Raw genomic sequence first — 21909 nt, 5'->3', positions numbered from 1 at the left:
GTGGGGGGGCATGCCCTGATTTTATAAACACAGCAAGGTAAGGCTTTCGTCTTTAGAAACGGCAAGTCCTCAGTGCTACCGATTCCTCTCCAATCAATTCCTGGGATTTATCTCAGAGCCTCGGCCAGATGAAGGGTTAAAAAGGCGTTGGTGCTTGTTAGGAAAGTAACACTAGATTGTACTAGGCTCTCTGTCTTCTTCAGACTCCCTCCCTCATTTAAACACTAAAGCGTCGTGGGTCCTTTATCACCTTCAGAGTCATTTTGCCATGCCTCTTCACCTCTTGTAAAGTGGGCTCTAGAGATAAAGCGAAGGCAATGACGCCCAGGTGTTAATCAGGGCAGAGCCCGAGTTTACTTTCAGGCCGGCGCCGGCTCCCCGACGACCGTCCCCGTGCGCTCCGACCAGGGCTTTCAGAGGTGGCTCCTGAGCCTCAGCGCTTTCTCAGGCTGACCTTGAACGTCCTAGGCTCCCCGGGGCCCCCGGCCGGCCCCCTCTCAGCTTGGGGATACTCCGCTCCCCGCGGCCACCACTAGGGGGCGACCGGGCTCCGCGCCGCCCCGCCAGCAGGCGACGCCCCGCGGGAGGAAGTGCCGGGCGCGCGGGCGGCGGGGAGCGGCCTCCTCGCCCCGGCCTCCCCCGCCGGGCAGTCCCCGGCCCTGTCCCCGCCCCGCACGGGCTGCGCGCCGCGAAGGGTTCCGGGTCCTGTGACCGATCAGGCGGTGTCGCGGGCGCGGCCTCGGGGAAGTTTGGACGGCCCGCGGGGGCCCGGCGCGGGGCCGCGGCTCGTCCGGGAGCAGCCGGCTCGCGCGTGGCCGGGGCGCTCATGGCGGGCGGCGGGGCCGGGGAGCCCGGCTGGGGGGCGGCCGTCGCCGCGGTGGCCGAGACCCGCGAATACCTGTTCAAGGTGCTGGTCATCGGCGAGCTCGGCGTGGGCAAGACCAGCATCATCAAGCGCTACGTGCACCAGCTCTTCTCCCAGCACTACCGGGCCACCATCGGGGTGGACTTTGCCCTCAAGGTCCTCACCTGGGACCGCGGGACGCTGGTGCGCCTGCAGCTGTGGGACATCGCGGGTAAGAGGGTGGCCCGGGCGGGCGCGTCCGCCGCTTCCCAACCTCGGGTGCAGGGGCCACTCACCTCCCCTCGGCTCCTCCTGTCTCCGTCCTCAGCCTGGACTCGCCTGGGTGCGATTAAAAAAAAGAAAGAGACTCAAAAGGGACATAGTCGGGTGGACTCCTGTGGCATCAGAACTATGGAACGGGCGGTAGTAGTTGAAGAATTTAAAAGCAGGACAAGACAAACACATTATTAAATAAATAACCCTGCTTAGATGCCACCGCTACGTCTGCGGAAAGCCCTCTTTATTTTTAAGAGATGGAAAGGAGGCCCTCTCACCAGAGGTGACAAAGCCATAGCGAGCGTTTCCAGAAGTTTGAACTCCGAATAGGGACAAGTTTCTAATACCGCAGAAAGACTCCCCAGAGACGGAGAGGGCCAACTCCTCAAATTCAGCTTTAACATGTAACAGATAAGAACTAAAGTTCAGACTGGTTGGATGACTTACCCAAAGTGACATTTCTCGTTAGTGACATATAACCAAGACTAGAAACCAGGTTCCTTTTTGGGACGTTTTTCATCACCCACATCGGATCTGAGGCCCCTCTTTGTGAGTGAAGTCCCGTTCTTCATACACCGTGCCCTTATTCCTGTGTCAGGTCACCCACGTGAAGATTTTGAAACCTTATGCTCTTTTTTTTCCCTCCCTAAACCAACACCTCGCCCCATTTCTGCTCCTTCTACCCCACCCCCATATGTTTTCCTAGCATTTGCTTTCAGTTGTCATTTTGGAGCATAATACCCCTCTTTGAGGGGGTACATATTATCCTTACAGTAATGTATGAAAACTTAAACTCTGGCTGGTGTGGTGGGTGGGATGTGGGTATTAAAAAGGATGTTAACTTCTGGAAAGTTTAACCAGAAGTTATCCTGTTCAATCGTTATGGGTGATAAGAAGCCCAGTCTGCAGAAGAGCAGGGTTGGAGACAACATCCTTGGTCCTACAGGTGCATAAACCAAAGCCCAGCTAATAGCAGAGTGGGGTGGGAACACAGGTCTGCTCTTTTCACTCACAGCTTATAACATAGGAGAAGGTATTGAAGAATTATAATGTATGCGTTCATTCATTATAAGAACAGACTTCTCTGCCTCATATATGAGAAGAAATTTATGTACATCAGTCTCAGAGAAAGTGGGATAGTCAGCCTTGGGCTGAGCTTCTATCTTTTTTTTTTTTTTTTTTTTTTACAGAAAACCAAAAGTTCGTTAGAAAAGTCATCTTTTGAAGCCAGAGGCTTCTTTTGAAACACTTCCTGCTATTTCATAGAACACTTATGAACAGTAGTATTGCTTCTTGTCAAACTCATGGACTCTAAAGTTTGCCTTACCATGTGATAATCATTATCCAGGAATCTTCAGCGTAGATGTGGATATCCATGAAGATAATTTTAAACCCCGCCTAGGAGGGCTGTTGACTTTGCATTCGTCTTCATATAAAATGTGCTGTTTAACTATTCCATTATGATTGGGTCCTACTGTGGGTAAATAAACGATTTTTATGGCACAGTTGTGTTTTTAAGCTTCAAGGAAAAATGCTGACAATTGGAGACTTGGGAAAGCAAAAGCATGACTAAGAGTTTTCTTCCTGGGTATCACCTTGAATAGATCTATGCAGCCTGGAAGGACACTTAGTCTTTATTGGACTCTGGTGAATATGGGCCTATGTGGAATATCCTTGCACTTTTGCTTAAATTCAAAGCTTGAGCTTTGCCAGCAAGGAAAGCAGACCTTCAAGATCTCCAAAAGTGTGAGATACCATTTAGCACATACACACCAGCAATTAACACTATCATTTAACAAGATTAGAGGTAAACTTGGGAGGTAACTGGAAATTATTAGACTCACCTTATAAATAGGTTTTCAGAGATGGAATCTTAATATATAAGGAAACTGAGACAAAAATAACTTTGGCTTTGACTTAAGGTTTAGAGAGCTATATTATTAACTATGTTTGCTTTGGGTATTAGAGCTACTAGTGAATCCTAGCTCATACCCTTTGAAGTAAGTAGTAATGATGTAATGAAGGCAAACTGGAGACCATTCCAAAAAGTTCCCTGTGGCTAAACATATTTGCCTTGTGTAGTAACAAAGCAGAAAACATACTTAATTCTCAAAGGATAGAAATATTTCTTGATTGCAAAACAGTAGGTAGAGCTGGCCACTTGAGATTACTAACTTAAGGTGTCCTGTTATTGCTAGTTCCTGTTCCTTTAGAGATGGGAAAGAAATTGTCAAGTCTCTATATTTGAAAGCTTTGGCAAGTATGACAGGCAGGAGTGGTCCAAATGTTTTTCTGTAGATATGGCCAATCATTTAAGCTAAACTCTTCAAATTAAGAACCATAGTGTCTCTTGGGTACAGGCCTTAGGAATACTTTCTTGTATCTTCATGTGTTCGTTGAAGTGATTTGCTTTTGTAAGGGGGGCAAAATTTTATCTCTACCCTCTTAGACTTTTCTTTTGGACCTGAGAATTAAATTGATGTAAGACAGATTAAGGGCAGAAATTTATTTAGGATAAATTTTACATGACACACGAGCCCTCATAAGTAAATGAAGACCCAAGTGGCAAAACCTAAATGCTTTTATATTTGGTTGAACAAAAAGAGGCCTTTAGTTCCAAATAATCTTTATGCCAAGTGACGTTTTTTGGGATGGCCTATTCTGCTAAGTTTCACTTTTTAGGATCAAAATTACTTTATAAAAATCAAAGTGAGTAATACTCCTTTGGACCATAAAACAAATCAGAAACAACCTACTTTGAAATTCATGTAAATATTATTTAAAATATGTGCTTGGAAGACATCAATTATATAAACCACAGTACGTTCACTTTTTTCTTTTGATTCCTATCCTAAATTAGAATGTTGATCCTGCGTTTCCTGTTCCGTCTTGCATATTGCCAATTACTATACTTAGTGGTCTCTTTTTGTCATCTTTTAGACCTCTCCTATAACCCTTTATGAGCAAGAATCTGGAATATTGCTCTGATGCTTTCTTGACCTCCAAAGTATCTATCAGTCAGGGATTATTAATATTCAAGTGTCTTCTAAAGAGGAAGAAGCAGTGCTTCTAATTGAGGAATTAGTCTGCAGTTATGTGTAGTCTTTGCCTTAAACAATGGATACTACAGTAACTTTCCTAGGGCCTATTGGGGGCCAATTACTTAATAACTCATTTATAGGAATTTTAAAAATTTGATTACATATGCCTCTTGTACAGTCTTGCCATCATCCTCAGTCTTATTCACGTTCATTTGCTTTGCCTAACTACAGGCAAAACCTACTGTCTCATTTAACATATTTCAATCTTCTTTAATTCATAGTCCTGAGACACCTCTGGGTGCCCCAGTCTGGAATGTACATTCGCAATTGGCCAGGCAGGATGGTCAGTATAACAGCATATTTGTGTTACTACATAAGGAAATTCTGTGCTAATGATAAAAAGTACTAAAACTTGACTTCACTGCCAACCATTTCTCTAACCATTCTACCAGTTGAACTGAATTATAAACTTTAGTTAGAGATTCCATAGAGATTCTAAATACAGTGAGATGTAGTAATTTGACCAAGAAAACAGGCAGTATGCAGAGACAGGTCTCATGATGCTGAGATGGAAACAGTAAGTTTTGAATAATATAGGGGAGTTTAGGCTCACTGGTGTCAAAACAGTAGTATAAACCCTTGTCTAAATTTGCAAATGTTCTGATTACATTAAAACACATGGCTCATTTTATACCCGTTGCAGTAATTACCATCTCTTTGTGTTATCAAGCTAAAATTTCCAGTTATTGTACTTCTCTTAATTATGAAGCAGAGTGTAACGAGGTAGAAACTTTCTGATTGGCTCCACCTTTTTCTTTTTCTTTGTTTCGGTCAATTTTGAGAGAGTGTTTGAAATGGTGGATTTCAGATAACAAAGCTGTTTAATCGTTAATGTAGATGCAGTGCATGCCTAGGAAGAGCAAGGTAATAATTATAGATGCTTGCCTGCTGTACTGTTTAACCTCACTGATTGATTAAACCTATAAGCCATGCATTATTACAGAGATGCAGTGTTATTTTAAAATATATTTTAGGAGACATTTATTATCCATCAGATACCTAACCTTCCAATTTTCTTAAGCTTTTGCTATGGAAATTTCAGTGATTCTTAATTCTACTTTAAAATTTTCCTAGGATTTTGTTTTTATGATGAGGAATTATGAGGCTAGCACATTAAGAGGTGATCACCATTGAAAAAAGAGTTTGTTTCTCATAGTTCCATGAGGAGGGAGCATGTCACACCATGCAGGACCCCTGGGGAAGCACCAGGGTCAGTCAGGAGGCAGAAGGGATGAGGCCAAAGCCTTGGCTAGAGCCTTTATTGTGGTTTTTGCAGGAAGGAATGGGCAAGGCAGCACAGGCAAGCTGAACAAGCTTAGGATTTGCCGGTTCGAAAGATTTCAGTGAGCTTTGGGCTCTAGGGATGGTCCCTCCATAGGTTCTAGTACCTGGCCAGGGGTTAAGGATAGTGTCCTGGACTGCAGAATCCTGGAAAAAGGAGACAGGCAGATGGAGGGTACGACTCTGGATTGGGTAGTTTGCATCTCAAAGACGTGCTCTCAGCAAGTTGTTTGTTATCTCTAGGAAAGCTAGACCTAGGAAAGCTAGGCTAGCTAACCCTAGGAAGGGTGGTCCCTCCCCTGTCCACAAGGCCTCAGGGTGTCAAAGCATCATTAAACAGAGAGAATAAAAACGTGATTAATCTGTGTTTCTAGGCATTTATTAAAATAAATTGAGTGTGCTTCCAAAGAAGAAAACTTCGAAAGCCTTAGATTTGTAGCCCAAGAATAGCATATCCTTAAAATAGTGAGGCTTTCATACTTAATCAACACTTGAGTAACAGAGTGGGCTAAGACGATAAATGGAAGTTGCGTTATGATTATAGAGATCTTCTCTTGGATGGTGAAAAAAGGTGTAGACATATACATGTGGGGAGATTTCTGGAGGGTGAAATAAAAGTTCAAGAAAAAGGTGCTTTAGAATTCAATTATATTTTCAAAAAAGCTTTTTGGCTTTTTGCAATCGAGGAAGCTAGGAACCTGTAATTTCTTTATTCTTTTTTTGAGAGACGAACCACATAAGATAAATGGATAGCAGGGGTTTAGTTTAAGGATCTCTGTTGGTCTTTCTAACTGACAGATGACCTTACATTCTCTTCTTCCCCATTCCTTACATTTACATTTACTTCTATCCAGATATTTTCCTTAAGCATCTTCTGCATTGTTTTTTTATTGCTTCTTGAAATTAAGCTAAATATATATATATATATATATACATATATATATATATGTGTGTGTGTGTATATATATATATATATATATATATATATATATATATATATATATATATGGCATGATAATATGGCACCTCCTCTATCAGATCAGACTCAAACAAGGTGTTTAAAATGCAGCTTCTTTAGCATCAACTGTGACAATAGACTTGGTTTCATCTGGCAGACATCACCCTACCTCTTGATTTAACAAGAGATAAATTAATTTTCTCACCAGTCAGTCTGTGTTTGGGCCGTCCAAGGCTGGTGAACAGAACTGGAAAGTTTTCATAGACTTAAACTGACGTTTCACCAGTCAGCTATTCCTTGGCCACATTATGTGTCTTTACGGTACAATCAAATACACAGCAAGGACAATTAGAAAATCTAAGTTTTTTTTCTTTTTTAATTGGATACGTTGCTTCCCCAAATAAAATTTTGCAGAGGGATACTGCAATAGGCAACTAGCACTACTCCATACTTATCAAATCAGAATTCCGAGAGCTGGGGCCTGGAAATGTGCAATTTATCAAACTCCGTGAGTGATCTGAATTATACTACAGCTGAGGACAGTTCTGTCATTGGCTTTGCTGCACCCTGTCAGGAGACCCACCCTCTCACTGCACTCCAGAGTTCTCCATGTAAAGTAACAAGCCGACCTGCTCTCCCTGCTTCCTCACACTTACCTCCCATGACCCTCAAGTTCCCTTCTCATGCTCACATCACTTCCTCCTTATCAGTGTGGCTCTCTCAGAAGCCCCAGTCTGAGTGTAGTATTTGGGGACAAGAGGATTTACAGGGCAGAGGAGATACATTTCTTGCTCTTGAATAAATAAGTTAAAGGAAAAAGCCCATATCTTAAACTTCTAAAACACAAATCAGAAAGATATTTTTACTTTACCCTTTACTTTAAATTGATTAAAGTCAGCTGTTCCTTTTATAGTCACTACAGAAGATGTAAATAGTTGGATAAGACGGACCTTATTTACAGTGACTAAATACCACAACAGCCTAGTCATCTGAAGATAACAACAAAAAATCCAGAGTCTGAATTGGCATGTATCTAGAAATAGGTCATTTTGAAGATTACTTAGTGACACTACTGCTACCATCTCAAAATCAGTTTATTTTCCGTTTAGGCATTGTCCTATTTTTCTCTGTATTCAGTTTTGTTTTGTTACTCTTGCTTGACATACAGGTTTAATCTCAATCTCAAAAGGTGGTAGTATGAGCATAAACAATGCTTTGTGCATGAATTAAATAGTAGCTTGGCCTGTCTTTCCCTATCATGCTTATTTTTCCCAGTGGAAATGTTTTTCTAACTGTGAGCATAGAATCCCAGAGTTGGAAACTTGGTCACTGACCCTTTTCTAGTCACTCTTATTCAATTTACTTTTATTCTCATTTATACTGACAATAAACTGGAGAAATGGGAATTATTCCCAATTTACAGATGAGTAGACTCGGGAAAGTTAAGGGATTTTCCCATCTGTATCCCTGTGACTTACAGGGATAGGGCATGGATCCAGATATTTCTGACTCCAAAGGTTTCATTGTTTTATTATATTGTTTCCCTCTCATCCTACATATGATAAAAAAAAGAAAACCAGAGAAATGAACAGAATTGTGTAAAATCATGTGACTACTTTTACCTTCTTAGTAGCACAATATTAAACTATGAAATTCAGTGCATATCAAATCTAAATTATGATGCTAAGTTGATGCATTATCTTCTAAACTTTTACTGAGGATAATATAGCCACTTGTTTTATGGAGAGTTGTGAGAGCCAGTGTAGAGGAAAGGGAATGCGCAGGTAGCAGTACCGTCTGTTCTTAGTTACTTTGTTTTAATGGTTAGTATTATGGTAATTCTTTAATGTAAGAAATTGTTTTATTTTTAACAGTGCCTGTAATTCTAGCACGTTACATATTAAAGTGTAATGCTGGGGCAGGTTTATAATAGCACGATAAAGTAGCACAGCGAGTCATTAGTTTGATGCCTAAAAATACCAAAACCTATGTGGCTACAAATTATAGCCTCTTACATATAAAACCCAAGACACGTTATGATATCACATTATTAACTGTAGCAAGCTATAAAAGTTTCTAACAGACAGATAATTTTCCTTTTAGAATCAATGACGAGACTTTAATTTTGACTGGGTCTTGATCAATCAGCCAAACACACAAGCTTGTTAGAAGTGCTTTATCTCTGAAATGCACAATGAGATTTAAGGAAAAAATTTTCAAGGACTTTACATGCATTAACCAGAAACTAACTATACATTTTCATCCAGTCACCTTGAGCAAGAATATACCATAGGTAGCTCAGTGATTCTCAGTGGGTGGGAAAAGGTAAACATTTGTACTTGGAAAACTAAGCTCCCGTTGTCCTATTGCTTTGATCTGTTTGTCTTTGTGAAATTTGTACTTTGAGTTTCAAATAACATTAAGAGATACTTATTTTTAGCAAATGGGAGCATGAACATAAAACATTGAGACACTATTTTAACAAACTAAAGAAAACCAGTGATTAAAATCAAAACAGAAAGCATCTCTGTCCTGTGTTTCTAGTAACCACTCGGAATGATGTACTTCTCATTTCAATTATGAGCGGAAACACTATTCTTATGAAAATTTGCATTAGACATAAAGCGATAAGGCAACGTAGTTTGTGGTTTTCTTTTCCTTCACTGGAATATGTATTCTAGAAAATATATTATGTTGTCTCAATGCCTTTTCAAAGTTATTAGTGTTGGATACTCCCAAATATTAGATAAGCATTTGAATCCTTTTGCCAACGTGTGCCTAGGGATTTATCCATCTGGGTATGTAAGACAATGTGCATTTTTAAATGTCTTTGAACCCAGATGACTAGCAGCACTGTGCTCATTTTCTTCTTTCTCAATGCCAAGACGTCTAGTTATAATAAAGGTTCCCTCTTCTAGAGAAGGAAGTAACCCATTATTCTAAAGGATAACACATTTTTGGGTCATTTGGAATATTCTGGCAATATGCCCACAGCAATAGGGATGAAAAAGGTTGTCCCTAGTATTGGGGTCACTCATGCACTCAACGGGGGCGTTTCCTCTGTGGTAAAGCACTAGTGGCCACAGAGCAGGGCATTAACTTTTGGAGTAGGGTTGTGCTGTCCTTAAGGAGAGTCACTTGTAGATGGATGGGACTATCTATTTGGAAATGTGGGGACATAGGGAGCCGTGTGTATACCCTAGAAAATATTTGGCTAACAGGTCAGACAGCACATTAGTAACAAATTACTAGGAAATTTGAATAACTTCATCTCCCTGAGATGCTATTTTCTCATCTATAAAATTAGAGAGGTCAGACTAGGTGATATGGGCTGTGGTCTTCCAGTTATAATATTGCCATTTAAGTGTTTCGTCAGGGAAGTGTGAACATGGGGCCTCCCCGCTCCAGTAAGAAATGGCTACAGCACTGGTCAAAAAGGTGGTGTTGCTTAGAGTTGTTCCACCTGTCTGAACTACTTCTGCAGACCTATTGTAAGAGGAAAATCTCCCAGGTTATGCTAGTTTCCATATTGCTAGAAGCTTTAACTCTTAACACACACACCACAAAACAAAACTTGTGCAGCTGTCTTTTTTATTTAATAGCTGCAGGCTTTCTTCTCTACCTGGTCCTCTCCTGTCACGGGACACAACCTGCGAGCATTCATCATGGCAGGAATTTCCTGCATTTTACTTATATGTTTGTGGCAGGTAGAATCCCAGAATCATAAAAATTGATTGGACTGACTCTTGTATTCTTCCATTATTCCATTAAGCAATATCTATAATTATATGATGGCAAAGGAGAATCTAGAGGAGAAAAATAGTAGTTTGGGGTGGCTTTGCGTTTGGTAATCAGTCAAATGTAGATAAAGCATGTTTTTCATCATGTGTTTTAATAGGAAAGTGTCCTATTGTGTTTTTATCATTAGTCAAAGAGTTATAAATCTCAGATTTGCATTGATTGCCACTCATTTTTCCTTAGCATTCTACTCAGTAACTTGACAGACTGAAGGTTTAAGTAGGGTTCTCGTGAATTTTTTCTGCTTTCCCATTCCCGAATGCTGAGAAAAGTTGGTCGGGAAATCAGAAAAAATCGGCTCCTTGAACCCAGCAATACCCAAGGTGGGAAATAAACATACTACTCACATGTCTCTTAGACATTTTTCCTGTTTATCGCTAGGGTTTCTGGGAGGGAATTCCCACCCGTTCTCGGGAATTTTTGTTTTTCTGTTCCCGAATCCCAAGAAAAGTTGATTGGGAAATCAGGAAAATCGGCTCCTTGAACCCAGGTGGTTGGTAGTATCGGTTGTCACTTTGTGGAAATGATTCATCGTAGAGAACAGAAAACAGTTTATATCTTGGGATTCGGGAACAGGAAAGCAAAAATTCCTGAGAAAGGGTGGGAATTCCTGCCCGGAAACCCTAGGTATAAGCTTTAAAAGTCGAAGCAGGGGACCGGCCCAGTGGCTCAGGTGGTTGGAGCACCATGCTCCTGATACCGAGGTCACCAGTTTGATTCCCACATGGGCCAGTGAGCTGTGCCCTCTACAGCTAAGATTGTGAACAACAGCTCTCCGTGGAGCTGGGCTGTGGTGAGCAGCTGGAGGTTGGTGTGAGCTGCCATGAGCTGGCAACCTATTGCCTGGGGTGTGGGGGTGGGCCAGGGGAAGGCCCAAGGTTCATAATACCAGCACGGGCCAGGAGTTCCTACACAACTAGACTGAGAAACAACGGCTTGAACCAGAGTTGCGGGGGGTGGGGGGGGAGCGGAAGAAGGGAGGGAAAAAGAATTCAAAGCAACTTCATAATTCAGAATGGCTGACATCATATTTCTGTAGGTGTGTGAGTTAGAAGTCCTGGGTGTCGAGTCCTATCTTCTTTACTCAGTGCTATTGTGATCCTGGTCAGGTAGCTAAATACATGTGTTTTTAATCTGTCAGATGACGATAAGGGCCTTTCCTACGTCAAAGAATGGTATGATATCAGATAGTAAGTGAATGCTTTGCAAAGCCCTATATAATGTGATCTGTAGTCGATTTTTCCCGTAGTATTTAAAATGTTAAATTATTTTAAAGTTCAGTATTTGAAGAACTCTGTAATTGATCCTTCTTTTAGTAACAACCAATTATGCCACTTTTTGTTCCAAAATCGTAGGTTTGCATGTATCTGCCTTCTTAGAGAACAATCTTGCACACTGAGTCAAAAGCAGTGTAGGCTAGAGCTGTGAGGGAGGGATGAGTTAAGAACGTGAGCTCCTTTATTTCATGTCCAGTCCTAATCTTTTTGACTAGCACATAACCCACTGCACTTAACTTGTTCCTGCAAGCGTCATTTTCTTCTATGCTTGTCTCTTCCTGCTTTACTCCCAGCTTTCTTTTTTCCTTTAGTATACCTCTCTTCTCTTAGACCACGGGAGGCGGAGGGAGAAATGATGGACTCTGCAGCTGTAAGTACGGTCATCTTGATGCTTATGGAGCATATTTTAAATATGCACAAAACAAAAACTAGTTGTGTTCTCAGACCACATGAGCAGCACTTCTGCTTTATGATTCAGTGCTGCGTGCATGTCCTTAATCTCACCAGTTTATGTTGCTGTGGAATGGGAAATGAGTATTTACAGCATTATCCTTAGGCTCAGAGGTGTTATATCTAAATAGGGACTGTGTCTGAATTAGGGGTTTCTAACCTCGCATTGTATTTATTTCTAGGGCAGGAGCGGTTTGGCAACATGACCCGAGTATACTACAAAGAAGCGGTTGGTGCTTTTGTAGTCTTTGATATATCGAGAGGGTCCACGTTTGAGGCAGTCTTAAAATGGAAGAGTGATCTGGATAGTAAAGTCCATCTTCCAAATGGCGGCCCTATTCCTGTTGTTCTCTTAGCTAACAAATGTGACCAGAAAAAGGATGGTGGCCAAAATCCTTCCCAGATGGACCAGTTCTGCAAAGAACATGGCTTCAGTGGATGGTTTGAAACCTCTGCAAAGGTGAGATCTGCTTTGTGTTTGTATCTGCTCTGCTGTTCACTTGTCAATCTGAGCTGTGACTATAAAAGTACCTCGATGGATTTATGTGAGTGGTTGTTGGAAACCTGGAGAAAAGGGAAGCATAGCATGGATATGTTATATCAGTCAGCAGCAGGAATGCTTTCAAAATTGGTTCATGGAGAGGTGAATGGAAGATTTTACATTAACATCAAAATGAGCTATTATTTAGGGCAAATAACAAATGACGTTTTCTGTGTATTTGAGTCTTCAAATGAAGTTTTTCTCATGCACCTAAAGTTTACGGGGTATGAGGTGTATTGTGAAGCACAAGCATTTTTTTCTTTTTACAGAAGGCTTAACAAAACATAGGGCCACGTCCTTGGTGAAGATGTAGTTCACGTGCAGGGCTAACGCAGGCATTGAAGGATCAGAGAAACGTGTTCAGATGGTTTTCAAAGAATCTTAGATTAACTGTGCATGAAAGAATTTGAACAAGAGGAAAGTATCAACATTTGTGTCATGCTTCTTCATGCATAGTAAAGTGAGGATTTTTCTTTCACCCATTATAAAAAGCTGGATAATACAATTTTGAGGAAAAACAGAAACACGTAAGTTGGGTGTTGAAAATCTTAACAGCCTAGATATACAAGAAAGTGAACGTGAAAATCACTGGCATTTACACAAATTGGAGGGTGGAGGATGCTTGTTTATGTGCATTGGAAGTTCCCCTTTAGATTCCAAATAACAAGCAGACTTATATAAGAATGATGAAGTGTTTGAGAAACTTATGACAGACATACTCAAAACCATAAGTTTGGTGTAATCTTAACACAGTTCCAGCTTTTAGTATGCCTTCTGTGAATTTCTTGTATGTATTAAAAAAAAACAAAACGTTTCCCCTACTCACCTGTGTACTACCAGGTTGCTTTTAGCTTTACTAGAAACCCACCTTAAAGGGGAAGATTATTTGGTGCCACTGATGGTCAGAATAATGAAAGCAAAGGTGTGAGAGACTGCACAAAAACGCGTCTCTGAAGATAGTAAGTGATGATGGAGTCATTGGGAAGAATAGTGCCTGTTGGAGGCAGAAGTGTTTACTCCTAAGCTAAAGACTGTTTAAATAACTTTTTCCTGACGTCTTAAATTTTAATTTCGTAAGTAAAAAGTTTAGTGGAAGAGGGATGAAGCCCAGAGAATCTGCATGAGCACTTGGCCAGATAGGAAGTAAGAAATCACTGAAGGGAAGGCTCCTTGTAGAGAGACTTTTCCTGGAAGCCATGCCCTCTGTCTGTTCTGTGTGTCTGTCAGGGAATTTCCTAACTTTGTTGGAAAAAATTAATGGTATGTGTAAATGTTTATTAGAACATGAGGTTTGGTGGAGGAGATGTATGTATTACAGATAAAATGTCCTCTTTAGATTTTACTTGAATTAATCATTCAGATAATAAATCAAATGTGTCCCCACAATCTGGATGGAAGGTCTGTAAACAGTTGTGTCATGTGGCCTGTAGCTTGAGACTGCATAAGCCATCAGTTTTGTCATATTTATGGATTGTGTTACATAGAGGGATGAGGAGGAAAACATTGGGTAAGAGTAAAACTTTCAGGTATGTTCTGTGCTTTCCTACCAATATATTAGAAACACCTTCTACAGAATTTCCTTGGTACTAAACCAGGAGTGTTCCAAGAGAATAACAGTAATGTAAAATTTAGATTAAAAATTTTAGTCGGAGCTGAAAGTAATGTTCGAAGATCACTATTAATACCTATACTTCTGAGCCGGCCGGCAGCTAACCACAAATCTGATTTCTGCTTGAATTCCAGTGACCTGAATTCTAATAGGAATGTAACCAACAGTTTTGAATTCATTAATTTCATCTTTTCACCTTTATGGCAAATAATGGATTCCCAATCTGAAAATATGTGACCAAATACACTACAACATGGGAATTTCTGTTCCTAATCAATTGCTATTAAATCCAGTTAGAGAACATTATAAGTATTTGATATAATGGGGATGGTGAGAACTGAGTGACAGTTGGACATTCAAAGATCAATATTTAAAGTTAATACTTATCTTGGGAGTGGAGGCCAAAAAACTTATGTTGATCCTGGAAAAGATACTTTAATAAATAAAACAGGTCTTGCAGGTTTCTCACTGTCTGAGAAAAGTATAGCAAATAAGGGAGAAGGCTAGAATGCACCTTATGGTATGTGACTGGAATTGGAGTGATTGATCTGAATGTAATGTTTTTTTATATATACCGTGTTTCCCCGAAAATAAGACCTAGCCGGACCATCAGCTCTAATGCGTCTTTTGGAGCAAAAATTAATATAAGACCTAGTGTTATTATATTATATTCCCAGTCTTATAGTAAAATAAGACTGGATCTTATATTAATTTTTGCTCCAAAAGATGCATTAGAGCTGATGGTCCGGTTAGGTCTTATTTTCGGGGAAACACAGTACATATATGTAGTGTATTTCTGCATTCATGCATGTGCACATACACACATCCACATCCACCCACCCCTTATATGTATACACAGAGATACACATATCGATGTGTATGGATACACACATATATTTAGGTCTGTCTGGTGAGAGGGCTTAGAAGCAATGACACCACAGAACCAATGAGTTTACCAAGTCCTCAGTAATTTTAAATACTACTTTTCTCCAACAAAAAAGAACTGGGGTCACTAGAGAACTGACTGATTCTAGGACCGGTGGAACAAGGAAAGTAAAGATGTGCCTGAGATATTTTGTGGTGTCAGAAAGTAAGGAACTCTCACAAAGTGTGAGACATGTCAGAAAGACACAGGAGCCTACTTAGAGGAGTCCCAAAATCTAAGAAATTTGAGCCACAAAGTAAATAATATTGTAATGGATTTAATCCATAGAGTAAAATAATAACCCATGATATAAATAAACAAATGAATAAATAAGTGGGAGAGAAGAGAAAGCTCTTCCTAACCGTAGAATTCCAACTAACAAATATAGAAGGAATGATGGAAAATGGAAAATCACCATTACACACCACGATAATTGTTTTCAGGGAAGAATTCATTGATGCTCAAATTAATAGGAAAAAGTATGGTGAAAAACAGGGTATTTACTTATTGGTACTTACTATATACAAAGGTTAAAATGGTAACTTTTCAGTGGAGAAGCCTGGCAGACGTGATTTTAAGGAAGCATGCCTCCTCATGCCCTGAGGACACATCACTTAAGTCTATTCCTGTCAGGTACGCATAACTTAAATTTAATAAGGAAGCATAAAACAGACCCAAATTGAGGGATATTCTCTGGCCAGTACTCTCCACGAGTGTCAAGTTCATGAAAGGCAAGGAGACGAAGTGTTTCAGATGAAAGGAGACAAGGAAACATGACCACAGAATACAGCTGCTCACCCGGCTCATTGAGACAATTGGTGTCATTTGAATAAGGTTGATAGATTAATTCTGACACAGCGATATCTAATTTCCCGATTTTGATGGTTGTACTCTGGTTATCTAAGATGTTAACATCTGAGGAATATGGGTGGAGATGTACAGGAATTTTACTATTGTTGCAGTGTTTCTTCTATAAATCTGAAATTATTTAAAAATGGTAGTTAAATGCTTTAAAACTCACAGATTTTGCTCTGTTACTTACTGTGTATTTAATGACAACTTATAAATTTATCACACAAATGTGATGCCTTTGTGATTCCTAAGGATAGTCTTAATGGATATCACACCTATAGCATTACTTTTAGTAATAAAAGTAATACTTTGTACTCAGAGATGAGGGAGCAACATGATGCTCTTTGACATTTTTCTTCATAATTAATCCTGAATGTCTGAATCAGATGTGCAAGGGTAGGGTTCTTTTTCATCTTAGTGCTTGCATTTATGTGAGCAGCAACCCCGGGCAGTGTGAAGATATTTCTTTTAATCTCAGTGGCAAAAAGTTTAAAACAGAACATAAGAAAGGGGTTTCAGAGCCACATTCCTTAACAGCGTTGAACTCTTAGCAAACACTTTAGTATTGGAGAAGATGGTAGCTGACGTACTCACAGAGCCCCTCTGAGGAATTTTCCTAGGTCCCAGTAATTCTCGGAATCTGTCTTCTAAGAATTCATCCTAAGACTTGATCTTATTCCCCTTTTCTGCATTCCAGGAGAACATAAACATAGATGAAGCAGCCCGGTTCCTAGTGAAGAATATTCTTGCAAATCATCAAAGCTTTCCTAATGAAGAAACTGATGTGGACAGAATTAAACTGGAAAAGGAGACCTTGACAGCAGAGAGCAAAGCCCAGTGTTGCTGACTTGGCTTCGGCTTCTCTCTGGTGCTTGTGCTTGCGGAATGCAGCCTGACTCGATTTCTCCATTTGGAGTGAATTCCTGACAATGGATTAAGGTGGCAGAGGTGCTGCTCTGTAAATAATATTGTAATGGAGTATAATGGACTCTTCCCAGGGCTGGGCTTTAAAATAGCAATCATAGCACCACTGGGAGCCTAACGTGACTGTTGGGTGAAGCAGTCCTGCTAGTGGCTCTGCGCTTTAGAATGAACACAGGCTTCTGCTGTCCTTGCTGCCATCATATTCAGGACAATGTTTACAGCTGCCTTTCTAACATCTCTTAAAGTGACAGTGCTCAGGAGTGGTCACATTTCCAAGTTGGGGCTTTTAGTGAGAGCACTAGGGTGGTAGTCTCACGTTAATTGTATGAGTCTGGGTTTCTGTATTCCATCTTCACTTTTGAGGGAGGCTTTTAGACTGTTAGCCACAGAAGGCTTGAATTTCCTGTTTAGCTTTTTTTTTCCTCTCAGAACTTTAGTTCTTTATATTCACTTGCTATTCTTAGATATTATAGTTTGACTAGGCCCAGCTAGTGTGGCATCAGGTTATTTCTCTTAAACACATGAAAATATCCTTCCTAATGACTCGAGAAGCACTCACACCACACTAGAATTCTAGATCTGGTTGCCATCAGTTGGAAACAATATAAATGAACATTTCTTCTCTCTCCCTAGTTCCTTCTTCCTTTTTCCTATGTGTTTACATTTCGGACCAAGGGCCTGATTGCTATTACTGTTGTCATTCTCTCTAACCAGAGCTAGTCTTTTCAACTCCATAATGGTCATGGTCGAGGAGAGAATTTATTGCAAAGCACACACAATTAAATCCGAGGTTCTATAGTATGAATTATGAAAAAAACTTGGATGTGTGGTTTTATATTAAGTTTTAGACAAAATAAGAATGCATGAGAAACTTAAGTCTGGCTCACAATATTTGTATTACCATTGAACCCAATGAAGAACAGAATCAATATTTTTACTGAAATTTTTGTTTTGAATTAATGTAGTTTTAGAAAGGTAATATGGGGTATACTTTTCTGCCTTAGAAAACTGTGTCTGTTCACTGTTGCCTATTATTTTTAAGGAATTTAATGATAAGGTCCAATTTCAAAGGAATTTTAAGGTGGGTTTGACATAATCCAAAGAGAGGCGTAGTATCTGCTAAAGTAACTCTGGACGGGCCTCATGACTAGGTAAAAATCAAGGCCGAAAGGCTTTCCGAGGCAAGATGGATAGAGCATGCTCCCTTAGCCTCTTGTCGTTATGGTCCTGTAAGTGCTAAGTGACTGGGAGATTGAAAACTTCCTGGGAGTTACAAGACCATGGTCATACCTTTGTAAGTGTTCTAGGTTGTTGCCTATCCTATACCCTTTCTTAAATCTGTGTAAACTTGATGCTGAATAAAGACTATTTTGTCTAACAATTTCTGTTTGGACTCTAACGTTGCTGTTAGGAGCAGAAGGGTTTTTGAGTCATAGACTTCTGATCATTGCACAGTTGTTTAATCAACTAGTTGGTGTTCATAACATAACCAATTATTCTTTAAGAGATGAATTTAGGTTTTAGTTGTTTGATTTTATTTAGGACAAGGGTCCTTCCAGAAAACGTTCCTCTTGGGAAAAATATTCTCAGATTAATTAAAAAGAGAATGTTGATCTTGCTCCTTGTGGAACTGAGGTGACAAAAACTTCAAAATCATATACAATGACATCTATGGTAGATAATCTTGAAGTCAAATATCATAAAGAATTTAAATAATAATAAATGTCTTAGAGAAAAACCAAGAATTCAAAACATATTTATTCCTTAATCAAACTTCAAAACAAAATACTTGGCTATGTTCTAATGAAACAATTTTCTAGTTTTGAGTCTATGGAAACTAAGAATTTAAAGGACAATTTCTTTGAAAAGGTTTATATGGGCTTCCAACCATTTTCAATAGCTGAAAAAGAGAATTTTTTATTATTTCCCAAGTTATGAAATGTAGTAAAAATTTGTTTTAGAAGACGTTACTGAAAAAAAGTTTTTTTTTTTTCCCCAAATTACATTCTGTGTAAAAAGAACAAAGAAATTAATGCTAGTGATATTAAGTGTACTTCTCTGAGTCTTGTATTTCAGGCATTTAGGCATGCAGGAATAGTTTGACATCAGGGCATGTTGGTAATAAATTCAATACGCTTCCTTCTGTTTTACTTACAGAGAGATTTTAGATCTCACACATAATCAACACAATGCAAGGGAATGAAGATATGTTTAGAGAATAGAAAACTGCAAAGAAAAGTCACAAGAAATTGTCATTGACCGTAGAATGTGTATATTGGAGAGTATGAGAAGTTTAGCATTTTGTTGTCTTTGTTTTTGTGATCAGAATGTAATTATAGTATTGAGTAAAGTAATATTTACTGCCAGAAGCAGAAAAATTGTGAACCATTTTAATAAGTTTTTTTAGTAACAGAAAAACAGTATGACAAACGAGATGTTAGAACTGCCAGTTCTGAACATATATAAGATGTTTAAAAAGATAGAATAGAATCTATTTCATGTAAAAGGGAATCTGATAAAAACTGCAAGAAAATCTTTAATTATTAAGTAAGATAAATTCTGTTCACAATGGTTCCTTGCAGAGAATATAATTAGTTTGCTGGGACCTGCTGATGAAGCAACTGAGCTAATATGCCTGAGAGTGCATATATTTCTAATATGATATTTGTTATAACATCATTTTATCATTTAACTCCAGGGAAAATACTGACCTTGAATGAGGACCCAGTATACCTGAGATGCAGATGAAAATTAAGAGACGATTTTGTTATCTTGAAAAACAGTTCATTGTTTCATTTCAAGATCCATTGTTTACGGACAAAATTTTATCTAATGATAATGTGAAATGAGAATGCAAGAAAATATTAGGGATAAGCATTCAAATTAAGGGTAACAGTTTATACCTACTTCTAAAAATATTCTGAAAGCGTTTTAGTTGATGATACAGCATCAATGAAATAACATTACTACCAAGTCTTCCAAGTCCAAAAATTGTAGGGGATATAAATGTATGTTTTAGTTATTATTGAAAAGAAAAAAGGGCAACACCACCATCATTGGTAACCTATACGGGCAGAGCTAGATTAAAAAAACACAAAACGAAAATCCAACCCTTCTACTAACCCTAGTTGAACATCAATTTAATAACACGGGTTATAGGGTTATAGTAGAGTAGACAGCAATAATCTAGTTGTTGGTGGTACTGACGAATTGCTTCTGCACTATAATATTAAACTTCTAGAATTCGACTACTAAAATATTTTTTAATAATAAAATTTGACCATTAAATTTTTGGTGCAATTTTATATTTGTTTCCGTATACCAAAAGTTTCTTTGTGATGATAAAGACTTGGCTCATTCAAGATTCTGCTGAAATGAATATTATGTGTACCTCTAAATGTTAAAAAAAAAAAGAAATGGTATTAGTATAATAGAGAGATCAAAGGGTTAGGAAGACCAAAATTGAATCTAAAAGCATTTGGAAATGTACTATATGAAGAGATATTTCGAATCAGCAAAGAAAATTTGATTATTGAATGAAATGTGTTGGGGCAACTGAGTAATCATCTAGAGGAAAATGTTGGCTTCCTACCTCTTGACCTTTATCAAAATTAATTTCAGCTGGATTAATTAAATAAAAAATACTAAAATAAAATGGGATTTTAAGAAATTCTTGAAATTGGGAAAGGCTTTCTAAGCATGGCACAAAGACCATAAAATCTGATACATTCAACCACACAAATATAAATAAATACATTGCCAAAACTCACCATCAATAAGCTCAAAAGATAATCCTGGAAAAGTTTTCCATATTACATTTAAATTGCTATTGTCCTTGATATTTAAAGAACTCCTACAAATCAAATAGACTGGCAACCTAATAGAAAAATGAGAAAAGAATAAGCAGAAACAGTTAACCAAAGAGGTTAATAAAAATGACTGTTAACCAAATGAAACAATTCTCAAATGTTCTCACAAAAATACAAATTTAAGAATACACTAAATTATCATTTTACATCTATTAGATTGACCAAAAATGTATTTACTAAAATTATTAGGGTGTGGCAAAACAAGATTTCATATTGTGAAAACAGCAAAAACTGATAAAATTTATGTGAAGGACAAATGGACAATACCTTTGAAAATTACGCCATTTTCCATTGCATTTCCACATAGAATTTTAGCCTATAGATAACATGCTTAAACATTCGCAAATTTAAATCCTATTGTGAGGATATTCATTGCAGTAATGTTTATAAAATCAAAAATATTGGAAATCATGGATTAGAAGCAGAATGGTACAGTGGAATTACATAACATAAAAACATTCGTATAGAAAATGTACGAATCCTTTATATAAGAACATAACAATTTCATTAAGTTATTCAAAAATACTTTGAAAATTAAGTGCTAAAGCAACTACATTCTATTCGGAATAGTAAAAATAAAACCTTCCTTATGTAACGTACATCTTTGATTTAGCAATAAGGGATCAGTTATTGCGGTGGTTATTATGTGCCAAGAGCTGTGCTGAGCACCTTAAAAGAAGATATAACCTACTTTTAATAATATGTGCCCCTAAGATGATGTTCAAATGTCAATAGCGCTACATACTTTGGTCCCAAAATTCTTTAAGACACACAGATATTCTAATAATTGCTTTCTACGTTATGATCCTTATTGTTACTGAAATCTTAATTTACCTTCTGCTCTATCAAATAAAAATAGTTCCCTTTGCTCAAAAAAAAAAAAAATGGTTGGTCCTTTCTCTGTCAGTCCTCATGCAGGTGGGATAAACAACTCAGCCCAATCCAAACTCTGGGAAAGCTACAAACGTAAAAATAGTCAAGTAGTGCCACCTTCTAGTCATGACTCTACTCAAACCACACCAGAAAGATGAAAAAAACAAATCATGCTTCTGAAGAACTTATAAGACAAGACAGTTTCAAGTGATTAAACATGAATTAAGCATCCTCCTTTTTTATTTGTGCAACATAGCTCACTAATTAGAAATGCTCTGATGTCAGCTAAGTTTTAATTTTAAAACTGAAGTCAGACAGAGATGGACAAATA

General features: G+C 38.5%; 1 protein-coding gene across 1 annotated transcript; it reads left to right on the top strand.

The window, feature by feature from the left end:
• Positions 1–611: 611 nt before the first annotated feature.
• On the top strand, positions 612–21570 carry RAB32 (RAB32, member RAS oncogene family). The gene is made up of 3 exons (XM_081044503.1): positions 612–1076; positions 12168–12445; positions 16610–21570. Exons 1-3 carry the CDS (start codon positions 827–829, stop codon positions 16757–16759), a joined length of 678 nt encoding a protein of 225 aa, XP_080900629.1. The 5' UTR covers positions 612–826; the 3' UTR covers positions 16760–21570.
• Positions 21571–21909: the final 339 nt, after the last annotated feature.

The sequence above is a fragment of the Rhinolophus hipposideros genome, assembly GCF_964194185.1.
Source record: "Rhinolophus hipposideros genome assembly, chromosome: 3".
Lineage (NCBI taxonomy): Eukaryota > Metazoa > Chordata > Mammalia > Chiroptera > Rhinolophidae > Rhinolophus > Rhinolophus hipposideros.
The sequence above is the reverse complement of the archived record's forward strand: the minus strand, read 5'-3'. Positions and strand labels throughout refer to the sequence as shown.

Bases quoted from the DNA above. Each gene is read 5' to 3' on its own strand.
- RAB32 (XM_081044503.1), top strand. From the start codon at position 827: ATGGCGGGCGGCGGGGCCGGGGAGCCCGGCTGGGGGGCGGCCGTCGCC. The intron at 1,077-12,167 runs GTAAGAGGGTGG...ATTTATTTCTAG, and splicing joins GCAGCTGTGGGACATCGCGG to GGCAGGAGCGGTTTGGCAAC. The intron at 12,446-16,609 runs GTGAGATCTGCT...TCTGCATTCCAG, and splicing joins GGTTTGAAACCTCTGCAAAG to GAGAACATAAACATAGATGA.